This window comes from Coturnix japonica, chromosome 14 (assembly GCF_001577835.2).
Source record: "Coturnix japonica isolate 7356 chromosome 14, Coturnix japonica 2.1, whole genome shotgun sequence".
Lineage (NCBI taxonomy): Eukaryota > Metazoa > Chordata > Aves > Galliformes > Phasianidae > Coturnix > Coturnix japonica.
In genome coordinates, this window is record NC_029529.1 from 7163209 (window position 1) to 7176584 (window position 13376).

Genomic DNA, 13376 nt, shown 5'->3' on the forward strand with positions numbered 1-13376 from the left:
ATTTTCATAAACAGGCCCATCAAGAAGTTCATTTTAAGAAAGAAGAAAAACGTTATCTCTATCTGAAGATACACGAGACAGAGCATTAAGAGCATCTACCCAGCTTACTCGTTAGCAAGCTCCTGAAATCATTTCCCCTGTGTTGCTCCAGTGTGCACAGTACAGCACATTGAAATGGGGCCTGAGGAGTGCTCTCAGCAGAGGAGGAGCAAAACCACTCGTGATGCTGAGCCCTGCAGAGGTTTTCAGTTCACTGGTCTGAGTAGCACAAGGTAAAGACAGTGCCCCTCTAGAGGAAGAGCTTTCCCTACTGCACCAAATGCTCTGATGTTTGACCCAGGCTTGTAGAAAACAGAATCAGCTTTTCTTCAGGAAGGACACACGCCTAGGAAAAGCAAAGTTGAAGAGTGGGGCAGTGATGGCAGTAGCTGTGCTCTTTGTCAGTAACTGGGAAGTGCAGAACAAATGAGAGAACAGCAAAAGCATTAGTCTGTGCTTCAAGCCCTGATGCAACACATGCAGCACATATCCGCACATTCCCTGATGACACAGGCTGTCACACTCACGTCATTATGAGCTCAGCTGCTTGACCACAGTCACAGACTTGGCACTGAAGGGTCCTACTTTGATGGAGGACTTTATTGCTCAGGAAGTAACAGAACAAGCCAGTTTGTCCATCCGGTGACAGGAATATGTTGTGTTAGAACCAAAAGGATGGGCAACTCCTGCAGAGGAGAGAAAGGACACCAGGACCAAATACACTTGTCTGGGCCTTGTCCAGTCATAAACACCTGGAGTAGATATGGGGAAGGGGTGAATATCGAACAACACACACAACAGAGTAACAATCAAAAGGCAAACATAAATAGGTCGTGTGAAGTGGGAACGAGGGGAAGATTTTAGCATTACATCAGTATGAGGAAAGACCAGAAAGTAAGCCAGTTAGAGAATTCCAACTATTTATATTTCATTAAGCAGTTCAGAATTCAGCACAAGTATGTGTTTGAAAGGCACAGCTCTATCTGGGAAGGTCACAGTCTACCACGTACTGCAAAGAGCTCCCAGTAATGCTGCCTCAGTGAAGGGCTTTAAGCTTCTACCCATTACACAAGAGAAAAAGCTACACCTGTCATATCCAAAGCTGATATCTGGAGGCAAGCTAAGGCACATTTCAGAGATAGTGCTTATAGTCCAATGATGTTTAAATCTTTTGCTCCCATCTGCCACCCAGGGACATCTTTGCATTTTGCTTTTATTTATCACCAAAGTCTATTCTCGTTCTAGCCTGTAGAGGCTGGTGAGCTGCATTTCTTTATTTTTCATTCCAGGGAAGTATTACTTATGTTGAACCCATTTGTCCCTAACAGAGATGTAAGATGTAGCTCCCTAGGAATTCAGATGTTATTTAAAGTTCTTTTCCAATATCTAATTTGCCTTTTATTTATTTAGGGAGTTATTTCAGCCAGAGCCTTGCTATTGAGAGACACCATGACTTGTTTACAGTGCTGGTCCTCAAGGCAGCCAGGAGCTCTGGGAGTCAGGCAAGCAGCAACATTATAGATTAAAGAAGTAATTACAACATAGAATACAACACTAAATAAAAGTAAAACCAGCAAAGACAAGGGAGGAAAGGGAAACAAATTGGGGAAAGTACACTGGCGTTCAGAACAATCAAAGCGAGGGGCCAGGACTCAGTCACCTCATTTTGGAGCAGTTCTCCCTGTGCATGTTGTGACACTGTCTGTGGCTACTGAACAGGCTGGCATTGCACCTTCCCAAAGGCTTTACACCAGGTCTGCCCTAAGCAGATGGCTCCTGGACCACTTCAGCAAAATAATTGTCTTGTTGCAGCATCAGCGTGGGGCTGATAACTCCCAGCACCAGGTACATGAGGTCCTGTCCATGCCCAGCCCTGTTTTGTTGCTGACGTACAAAACCTTTCAGTCTAGCATTTCCAGCCCCCTCACAGTACAGCTTACAGCCAGACATACAGGGATGTCTCGGTCACGTAGCAAAGGCTGAGCAGCCTCACTCATGTGGACCCTGCCTGTGTTGAAGCCCTCCTGTACCGAGTGAGCTCAGGTCCCTGTGCACATCAGTGTGCTGCCAGCTGGACACTACCTCTGTAGTATCAAAAAACCACACTGTCCTGAACTGCCTGGGCTCCTAAGGAGCATTAAGACCTGTCCTGCCCCGGACACAAAGTAGCTGCTAATTATTCCTTCTGCTGTTGGTTTCCTTTAGTCTCATTCTGTGATCACTTAATGGGAAGTAGATTATGCAATAATTGAGTGTTGGAACCAGCAGATCCCTCCACAGCAGGAGATATACATTATTTACCCATAAAAAATATTTCAATGGTTATTACTATGTAAACTGTGATTAATTAAATTCACAGGAATTATTTCTGAGGCATGTAAATGGGAAGATTCCTGCTGAGGAAAAGCTGGAAAACTGGCTCCATCCTGACAGCAACAGGGCTGTGAAGCAAGAGGAAGCTCTGAACTTACCCTGGTGATTCTTGCACTTCAGAGAGAAACAAAGCATGCAAGGGTATAGACCAGGGCAGTGGGTGCCCCATTCCTGGAGGTGCCCAAGGCCATGGATGAGCCCTGAGCTGCCTGATTTGGGGGGGACAGCCAGCACACAGCAAGGAGTGGAGCTAGGAAGACAGTAAGGTCCTTCCCACTTACAGCTTTGGAGCTTTCTGAGGCAGAGGGAGATGGGTCATTGCTATTTAGTGCTCACAGAAGGATTTGTCTCCACTATTTTAGCTTTTACAACAACCTCATAGCAAGGAGTTCCACAGCTGCACTGTGTACAATGTGGAAAAATACTGCCCTTTTCTTTCAGCTTTGAATTTGACGTGTTATTGTGTCCTTCCTTTCACCCAAGCTCCTTCATAAACAGAGGCACTGAACAATCATTCCTTCCTCATTCTTCCTATCCCATGTGATATTATACATTCATATTTCTCTTAAATGTCCCTTTTGCAAGCAAGGCTCTCACCGAAAGAAAGCCTTGCAGATGTTTGATCATCTTTGTCACTCATCTAACATTTTCTAGTTCTGCTCTTTGCTTTCTGAAAAGGAGGATCAGCACAGTGCAGAGTACTCAAGGTGTGCAACACCTGCAATTTATGCTAGGACATAACCATGTTACCTGCTCTTCTTCTTCTCTTAGACCTGACACATCATTTACATTTTGGATTACTACTAAGTGCTAGGCCAGCGCTGCAAATAAGTGTATTATAGAACCCCCAAGTCACCTTCATTACTTAACGATCTCTGCTGTACTCATTACTGTACACATAAAGTTAGCACTGCTTTTCCTTCTGTTCATCACTTTGTGTTTATCTACACTGAATCACGTCAGATCAGCCACTCGCTATGCAGATGGATTCCCACAGCTTTTTGCACTCGACTCTTATTTCTACTGCCTTGAATAGCTGAGTATTGTCAGCAAACACGCAGCCACTGTGCAGCCTTTCCTCCAGACTGTGCCTGGATATGTCAAACAGCAGAAGCACTGATCCCTACAGGGTTCAGCTGGTGACCTCCCCCTGCTGTGAAAACTGACCATATACTCCCATGCTTTTTGAGCTACATGTCCATCTGGGAACCTGTCCTCTTATATCCATAGCTGCTTACTTAGAAGTTTTTGACCTGGGTCCTTCTTGAGTTCTTTTTTGGAAATCCAAGCAGGATATATAAATCCATTTTTCTGTCCTAGGTTTGCTGCCTCCTTCAGAAACCTCCAAGAGATTTATGAGACATGTCACCTTTCTCTGCAGAAGCCTTACATTTTTGGTGCATCACATGCATTCCAAAATGAACAAGACCCATGCTGTATCCAGGTTTTCCCTAGTGAGGTTACAATGATTAATTAACAGGGACCTTTCCCATATACTAGCATTCATATATCCTTGGTATACAGCCAGTTGTTCTCAAGAAATGCTGCCTGAAGCCACACTGAGACAGCTGGAATAGGTACCTCTGCTCCTCCCTGCATATCAGAAAAGTCAGATGCAGCACAGTGAGGAGAAGGTGAGCTCTTTATTGTGTTCATGGTAATACTCCTTTCTCTAAGGGCACACAGGGAAGCTTCCTGGCTGTAGCATTCCAATCTGCAGTTCTGCCACTGGCAATGGGAAGCTCATCTCTGTCCACTCACGCAGCTCAAAACATCTCCCAGCACAGGGACTCCTAAAAGCAGCCTTAAAGCTAAAGGGGTTTGGTTCCATGCTCAGAATAGCTGAACAGGTGCAGCAGACAGTAGTCAGAAGCAGCACGTGTAACCTGGGAGCCGTTTGTCACCGACTTTGTCTGACTCCTTAGAGTGAAGAAGACAGAAGAATATAGTATTCATCACCTTAAATTCTGTGCAGTGACAAAGCAGCAAGTGCATGTAACAACTGAAATACACTCTGCAGACAGTAACGGCCACTTTTAAAGTGTGATCTGATATTTGGATTATGACGGAGTCTATCAATTTTTGCTTTTGTATTAAAGTTGGTTTTTTTTTCCATCTGTTGAAAGTGGAGCTTTGTGATTTCACAGCGCATTACACTTTATGGGCTTCATTTGCTGCACCCAAAGAATTTCATTCTGCTACATTAAAAAATACCTTGGGATGCTGGATATGCTTTTAACTATCCAGGGCATGCCGTTGTGTGAAGCTCCTAGCAATGAGCTTCATTGAATGTTTAGTTCATACATTTATGATATGTAATAATATTATATATATTGTAATTACCAATGAATTACAATTCATTAAAGCATTATAGAAATATGTTTTACTATCAAATAATATGATGTAATCTATGAGGCATATTGGCCTTGTTGCAACAATCAGAATTCTGTCCCTATCTGTGCCAAATTCGTGGTCATCACCTCAGCTTCTACCACACTTACTGGGAAAGGAAATACTCGATCTCTGAAGAATGCTTGAGTATCTCTCAGTGCTTTCATTTTCCTGTGTGCCACACATAGACAGAGGAATGGGAAACTACTCTAAAGTTCATTATGCTGCTGATGTCATGCAGATCTGTACTACACACATGCAGATACACTTGGGTGTGCTTACGCTCATGTGGTAATCTTGCACTGGTTGTTCTAGCCAGTGTTACCAGTACCAAATCAGGACTGGCACTTGGAGGATCATCCCAATTGTATCACCATGACTACCATCCATTGCAAGTACCATCACAAAACCAACTACCGAATATGTCATCCATCCTTCCTCAACAACCAAGCACTGTTATTACCAGTGATGTTGCTTCAGTAGCATGCCTGGTCTCCCATTTTGTCCTAGGTTCCAAGGCTGCAGCCCCCTGCACACTTGCCCTGCTTGTTACTGTTACTGCACTGACTCAGATCTTGCTGTCATAAGATCTTTCTGCAGAAGGATCTCGCTACAAAGTGAGCTCAGCAAGGTTTAGTACATTGCTCAGCCAAAGCCTTCCTACTGGGTCTTCCCCTGCTGGCCAATTACTTCACAAAGCTGTTAACTGGAACTGATGGTTTAGCCCAGCAGGTGATTTGAATTAGCATGTAAAACACAGTGCCAAAAGCAGAAGAAGGGCAAGGCACTGCACCATTGTGCAATCTGAGAGACCACCTTTTAAGAGCATCACCACAGTCCACAGTTTCCAAACACAAGCTGTGTGGAAAACAAAGTGAGGTCACTCACTAAGAAATGCAGCCCACTCCAATGATAATGCGTATTACATTTCCTTTTCAATCACCACGGGGAGAATTTCCAGGGCAGAAGAATCTGCACAGAGCTTTCATGGTTTGTTACAACACAAAGGGGTAGTGACTGCATTGACCACATGCTGCTTCTGTTATCTTCTGCACAGTGGTCCAGAAAGTTTCCCAACAGGCCCAGCTGGCTTCAACCAGAGGGCTCCCAAATGGAGGGCATCTCTTTCCATCACATGGGTGAAAACACAACTGTGACTTTTTCTATTATTTCTCCTGACCTTGGCAAGTAGCTGCTCATTTTCCAAGCAAATAGCAGTGTGACCGGACTTTGCAAGGTGCCAAGTACTCCAGCTCTGGCCAGACCCTCTGGATGCTCCACGAGGAGCTTTGCTACCACTCACACCATGCAAGGTGGGTACAGTGTTGCTCAGGAAGAGCCAAAACTCAAATTCCCCTCAGTGTCACATACAACATCTTGGATCTAGTCGGGAGGAGGCAGCAGAGCAGCAGGCATTCCTGCCACTGCAGCAAGCATCCATCTACAGTCTGCTTGTCTTGAAAAGAATGACAGAGAACAAAGCTAAGAATAAGCCTCCTGTTTCCTGCTGGGCACACACAGCACCACAATAGAGTGGAGCTTCAGTTTTTCTGCTCTGATTCAAAGCCAAGTGGCACCAAACTATATACAAAGCAGAGAGGCAGCAGGCATCGCAGGCAACACTGAAAAGTCAGAGCTTGATGTGTTTCTCTCCTGCATTTTCTCACAACCTCCAGTATTATTATAGTGACGCACAACAGCATAGAATATAATTGCTGTAGTGATTACTTACAGCCATTACATTAAGCTTGAAAATGCTCCTTTCAGATTGAACAATGTTTGGTTTTTTTTCTCAAAGTCAACAGCTGGTTCACAGCTTGAAAGCAACAGTTAAGATAAATTAAATAAAAGGGGTAATAAAATCACAGACTAAATTTAATTTCTGAAGCAGATGCAAACTCCAGCAAAGCCTTTTAAATATCTTTTTAAAACATCCAGAGAAACAAAAGTCAATACGACCGATAATTATACTGTGCTCATTAATAAGAATGTGGTGTATGAGCACAAATAACTGTGTACACTTCTAAATGTACTTAAAACAGAGTACAGAAACAAATTCATGCAGCATTTATAGCCCCAGTCTGGGAGATAAATCAAACAGAAGTTTCCAATGGATGTAGTAAATCTTGGGAGGAAGGAAAAAAGTGTTTACATACATATTCTTCTTCTCAAGGTATACATGCATAATATATAAAGTAGTTTATAAAAAGGACTTTCTTACCCTTGGGATAAAAAGATTATCCGATATAAGCTCAAGATCAGGATGATGCCAAGAGCCATAACCAGCTCTTGGAATGCTCTACTGGAGCAAAATCCAACCTTTCCAGTATCTCTGGAGTACACAGCCTCACTTAGATGCCAACAGGCTTTTCTCTGGTCTGGTTTTCTGGTTGTTTTGGTCCAAAAAAATGAGTTAAATATGTAAAAGAGGATGTATCCCTGTACCTTTAAGAAAAGACAGCAGACACATCTCTGTGCAGATGGACTACACCAAATATTTTGTGACACTTAATGCACGAGTGAATGCACAGAACAAGAGGATGCCTTGGCATATATTCAGTATGTGATTCACCTCACCTACATTTATCTGCCTGAAAAGCAAGGAGGTCATCTAAGTTAGTCATTCAGCTTCCTTCTATAGCCTGAGGAGAGAAACAGACATCCACAGAAAATAATTTATTCCACTTGCTCGTCCACCATAACCATCCTATCTCAGGATATGATATATCTATCAGGCTGTGAAAAAGCCCATGCTGAAGACATCTCTTTCCAGTCTCTCAAGAGCCCAGAGGAGCAGCTAAAATAAAATGAAATCCCCATCTCGGGTCCCACTGTAACAACAGGGGAACTTACTGCCATCGAAGTGTTTTGTTTCTTTTAATGTTGAAGAAGCTGTTCGAACCTGTTTGCAAATATAAAGGAGATTTGAACCGATATAAGCAAAGAGGGAAATAACTGCATTTCTTAAATAGTCTGACTAAGTTCCACCCAACAAAGGTAACTAAGGCTACATACAGTAAGCTATACCAAGAGTGAATATGTCTCGTTTGCATGTATGTCCCAGATGGGTGTTTCATAACGTTTTTGGGAAAAGAAGCATTTTCCAATGATTTCTGAAAGTAGAACTGGGTGTGCTTTTATAGCCTGCTCCAGAAAGAACACTGTGTGTCCCACACACACCGCACTGATATGCATTCCAAAGCACCAAGCAAAATGTCACCTTAACTCATGGAAAGTTATTCCATCCCACAGTATCAGAGAAATTACAACAATATGTTGTTCTACATGAAAGTACGTGGCAATGCTATTTGTGAGACCTGGCAGCTGCCACTCTCAGCAGAGCAGATGGCAGCGATAAAAACACAATGCGGGGAACAGGTTGATAAAGACATATCCATCATTACACTTTTGCTTTACAGCAATGCTCAACTCGAAGATACAATCAGAACGCATGGGCCTGCCACTCTCGAGTAGGAAGAGTTTTGCTTATCTGAACAAAACAATTCTCTTGTAATGATTAATCCTGGATGTATTATTAATCAATATTAATCATCTCCCATCCACGGGAGCAGGCAGAGACAGCTGGGAAGGCTTTCAAAAATCTTTAAAGACTTATGTGCTCATCCCTTTGTTCTTCAGACAGACAGACAACCATTCATCGTCCCTAATGGAAAATCAAAGTCAGCCACGATAACACTGTCATGGCAATCATCAGCTTACACCCTCAACAGAGGATCACAGGGCACATTACACTCTCATTTTCTTTTCTCTCTTTATTTATTTGTTTGTTGCCATGCAGAAGGCATCAAATGAAAGTAATTCTCATGGGAGGCACCAGCCACCAGACCTGGAAGGAGAAACGATCTACTTACCTTAAAGCACACAAACTGATGGACTAATGGACTAACTACTTTAAATTCCAGATGAAAATCTATTAGCTTTTGTAACAGAAAATCTAGGCCTGAGGCATGAATATAAAACACAAATATAATGTTTAGTATATGACCTCCATCCCTACTTTTTTAAGATTAATTCTACCCTTGCACCCTCAACAGCAACAGTGGGGCAACCCTGCTGCCATGGGCTCCCTAGCATGGCATGCAGCTCTTACTCATGGCTGGCAAAAAAAATGCACAGCTAATGGTGGTGACTGTGTTGGAAAACAGTGCTTTGCAGCTGAGACTCTGCTCTTTCATATACAGAGTCATTGTGCTTTGTGCTTGTTGCCATTTCCATGGAGGTAAATAGGAGGCACTGCTTTTGGTGTGATCTCTGCATACAAGGCCTGTGACAAATCCTCTCCACTCTGTACAGCCCAGGCACAGGTTGGATGCTGATGGCCTGATGATGACTTGGAGTCCCAGCACTGAAATGGTTCATACCAGCTTCATAGCAAGCTAGACCGCAACCTTAACAAGATGTATACAGAACTAATATCCCTCAAGATACAGGATTTATATAACACTGAGACAGTCATAAAAGCATCACAAAACGCCATATGTTTCAACGTAACTTCCATAGTTTTACCTTGGAATGTCATCTTCATGAAAATACTTCCTAAAATCACTCCATTAAACGCGAAATCCACTCAATTGCTTTTTCAACTGCGGGAAAGCTGGCAAAGCCCATCGTGGCTTTAATGTCCTGTTAGTCTGGGACTGTTTGAGGGGCTATTGGGGGTGAGCCCCCCAGACTAACTGTCCTGTAAGACGGACTGGGACTACATCACTAGAACCTCCATCACCTCACACCAGCACCAAACCCGCTCTGTGCCGCCCCGCCCCGGCCCAGCCGTGCGGCGCATGCCCGGCAACCCCTCGGAGCCGTGCGGCCATGGCGGATGGTGCCGGGCTGTGGGTGAAGGTGCGGGCGCTGCTGCCCGACTCCGAGGAGGAGCTGAGCCTGGAGCTGAGCGGGGAGGTGGATGGCTGTATTCCGCCGCTGCTGCTCCGCGGCCGCTCGCTGCTCTACGGGGCGGCTCCGCCGTGTGAGGCGGCGCTGCGGCGGCTGGGCGACATCATCCGCGATTACGCGTGGGAGAAGCTGAACGCGGGGCCGTGGCGGGATGTCAGTAAGGCCTGGCGGCAGGTCTACGCGTACGGCTGCCTCTTCGGCGCTCTGGCCGAAATCGTCGCTCTCCGCCCGCTGGCTCCCGCCGTCCGGCTGTGCGACATGGGGCTGCTGATGGGAGCCTCCGTGCAGGACAACATCCTCGGCCGCCTGGTCCGCCTCCTGCAGGCTCAGCTGCCCCGCACCGAGCAGCGCAGCGCGGCCCCTCGGAGCGCCAAGGTACCGCCCGGCCCCGCGGGGCTCCTCCATGGCCGCCGTGACGGGCTGACGGCGCTTCCATCGCGGCGTTGTGTTACAGAGGGCGCGGATCGAGCCCCCCCCGGCACCGATGATCCGGCCCGAGGATACGGTGCCACACGAGCGCTGCCCCTCGCTGGAGCAATTCCGAGACCGATATCTGATACCACAGAAACCCGTCGTTTTGGAGGGGGTTATCGATCACTGGCCGTGCATGAAGAAGTGGAGGTGAGAATAAGTGCTTGTTCCACGTCCTAACGAGGGCAAGGATCGGTTTTGTGTCAGGTATTGCGGCATTCACATCCACAGACACATCCATAGATGGGTGCTCTACTAACTGATGTTAGTAGAGTTTTATTACTCGCAGAGATTGGTTTTGGTTGATTGTCCTACTCATATTCAGAATTACTAAGATTTTTATTCAGTTAACAAGAAATGTGATGGAGCTCCTGTTGTTTCAGCGTGGACTATGTCCGTCAAGTCGCTGGGTGCCGCACAGTCCCCGTAGAACTGGGTTCCCGGTACACAGATGAGGAATGGTCTCAGAGGCTCATGACCATCAATGACTTCATCAACCAGTATATTGTGAATGAGGTCTGTTGCTTCCTTTTTTCTTTCCCATTTCCAAAACCAGCAGCATCTGCTTGTATAGAATTTTAGCCCGGTTGTTGGTTAGCATAAACCTGCTCGGAGGTGATCTTAAGGGTGAAGTTACGCTACACACACAGCACTGAATTAAAAGGCTTGACATTTTGCAAGGTCATTTATTGGCAGGCCCCCACTTCATGTGTACTAGCTAATAATTAAGGTGACTGTCTGTCGAATGACTGTTTAGTTCCACAGCTGAGGATCTGGAGCTTTATTTCTGTTTAAGCCTCCTAGCAGGAGGGACCGTGTGCCATTACAGATCAGTCTGCGGTATAGCCTGGAATGGAATATCAAGGTGACTGTGGGGAGCAGAGGTGAACAAGTCTGTGTACCAGCAGGGCCTAACTGCAGCTCTGCAGGGTATTGTCATAGAACTGATGTGAATCTGTGTCATTATTGCTACATTTCTAGCAGTATCTGAAGTTAGATGATTAGTTAATTGTGGGGATCTACCCACACTCTTACAATTTTGGTATGGAAATAAATACTTTTCAGAGGACTCCTTATGCTAGTCAACTATTGAAGCAGTTCAAGTGCACTGAAATAGTAGACTGTAAATGGATCTTACCTATGAGTAAATTCTACTTCACTGTATATAAATGACCAAGTTTTACCCTATATGTCACTATGCTTTTTCTTTTTTCCCCTATGTTTTAATCTCAGAACAGTGCAGGATACCTTGCCCAGCACCAGCTTTTTGATCAGGTAAAACTGCATGAGTATTTCTGTAGTCAAGTGCTCCCTTTGTATGGCAAATCATCTCTGAGAATGTCATTTCTACGTGATGGAAGGGTGTAGGGAAGTTTCGTTTTCCCACTTAGCTGAAAGGAGTTGGAAACAAAGCTTTAGGGGGTGAAGATGCTCAATTTTAGGGCTGTTTTGGTACAATGTAGCATTTGCTTACAGGGATACCACCTGGAAAGCAGCATTTCTCCAAATGATACATAAGTCAGGGGAGAGATTTGAACAGGAAACAAACTTCAATGTTGGTATGTTCACCATGTTCTGCAATGTTGTTTCAGGTAACCAGAGGGAATCAGGTTTTAGGGACATATTTTAGTGGGCTTAGTGCTGATGTTGACAGTTACAGGAGGAGATTTCAGAGGTCTTTTACAACTTTAATGATTCTATGATTGGAGGGAGATATGAGATAGGAAAAAGAATTAGGTAAAGAAGCAAGCTTAGTGTATAGAAGTTCTTTCATTCCCCGAGTTTCTCCGGTTTCTTCTAAAGCAAAGAAGTCTCTGAACTAGGAGAAACCCCTTTCCTTTCTTCCTCCCAACTCCTTCCAACAGAATCTGCTAGAATAGAAAGTGTGAGGACATTTCCTGCAGATTCCCAGCTACTTTTCAGCTTCCATTGCTGGACAAAAAGGGTATTTGGTTTTGTTGTTTTTTTTGTCAGGCCCTGTTACTCTTTCCTACAAACTGCACTTTTCCAAGTCAGTGGGTACCCTTTCTAATGTTCATTTCTTTATGGAGTAGATCCCAGAATTGAAAGAAGATATCGGTATTCCTGACTACTGCTGCCTGGGGGAAGGGGAAGAAGATGACATCACCATTAACGCATGGTTTGGGCCAGCAGGCACTGTCTCACCTCTTCATCAAGATCCCCAGCAAAATTTTTTAGCTCAGGTCAGTACTCTGCTTAGTCTACACAAGCCTTTAATGCGCCTGCAGTACTGCAGCTACCTGTAAGTAAGCAGGTGTATTTTACTACTAAAATGCTAACCATACATTAGACTGTTGCTAGTTAACTGAACTTGTCATTTTCCAATAACATAGGATCACAACTGATTAAAAGTATCTACTGTAACATATACAGGTATTTGGAAGAAAATATATCCGTCTTTATTCACCACAAGATTCAGAAAATCTGTACCCACATGAAAGCCAACTTCTTCACAACACCAGTCAGGTAAATAATCATCTGAAATGTTAGTGTCAGTAATGTTAGTTCATCTAATCATATTTAAGTAAACACTGTTTGTTTTTGTTTTTAAATAGGTTGATGTAGAAGATCCTGACTTAACAAAATTTCCCAACTTTAGAAAGGCTGCATTTCAGTCCTGTATTCTGATGCCTGGACAGGTTCTGTTCATCCCAGTTAAATATTGGCACTATATACGATCTCTTGATATTAGCTTCTCTGTCAGTTTCTGGTGGTCATAATGCTGAAGTATGAATAATGTTTATTAGTTTTATAACAGCAATTAAAGATCAAGAAAAGTAGCATCTGGAATGCTTTACAAGTGAATTCTATTTAAACATGAGAATGCTTTTTCCCTATAAATGTAAATAAAAATTCCTTGTTTCAGCTTGGTAAAAGAATGTGGGTAAATGCTACCACTTTATTTTTGAGGATGTTTCTAATATAACCTCCTTGTAAAGAGCATCTTTTGGGTCACCATAGGGCTCAATAATCTGGAAAAGAAAAACAAAACCAGTCTCCTATGTGGAGATTTTAGATTTTTTTTCTTTAATGCTTAATGATTAAGCTGAAATTGTCGCTGGTTTTGACTGTGGAAAAATTCCATCTTTTCTTGAACGTATCTGTATCTATTCATTCACATAGGTCAGCTTCCAGGACTGAGCAAAAAACATTTGTCTTTTTGTCCA

General features: G+C 43.9%; 1 protein-coding gene and 1 long non-coding RNA gene across 2 annotated transcripts in view; one reads left to right on the forward strand and one right to left on the reverse strand.

Annotated features, from left to right (window-relative positions):
* The window catches only part of LOC107320718, a 48317-nt gene extending 38746 nt beyond the window's left edge, over positions 1 to 9571 (reverse strand). The window contains exon 1 of the long non-coding RNA XR_001558358.2: positions 9331 to 9571. This is a non-coding gene — a long non-coding RNA (uncharacterized LOC107320718). The remainder of the gene's footprint in view (positions 1 to 9330) is intronic.
* Positions 9572 to 9596: 25 nt separating this feature from the next.
* On the forward strand, positions 9597 to 13189 carry KDM8 (lysine demethylase 8). Its single transcript, XM_015876888.2, has 7 exons — positions 9597 to 10092; positions 10172 to 10338; positions 10572 to 10704; positions 11422 to 11463; positions 12243 to 12392; positions 12583 to 12675; positions 12765 to 13189. Exons 1-7 carry the CDS (start codon positions 9637 to 9639, stop codon positions 12927 to 12929), a joined length of 1206 nt encoding a protein of 401 aa, XP_015732374.1. The 5' UTR covers positions 9597 to 9636; the 3' UTR covers positions 12930 to 13189.
* The last annotated feature ends 187 nt before the right edge of the window (positions 13190 to 13376 follow it).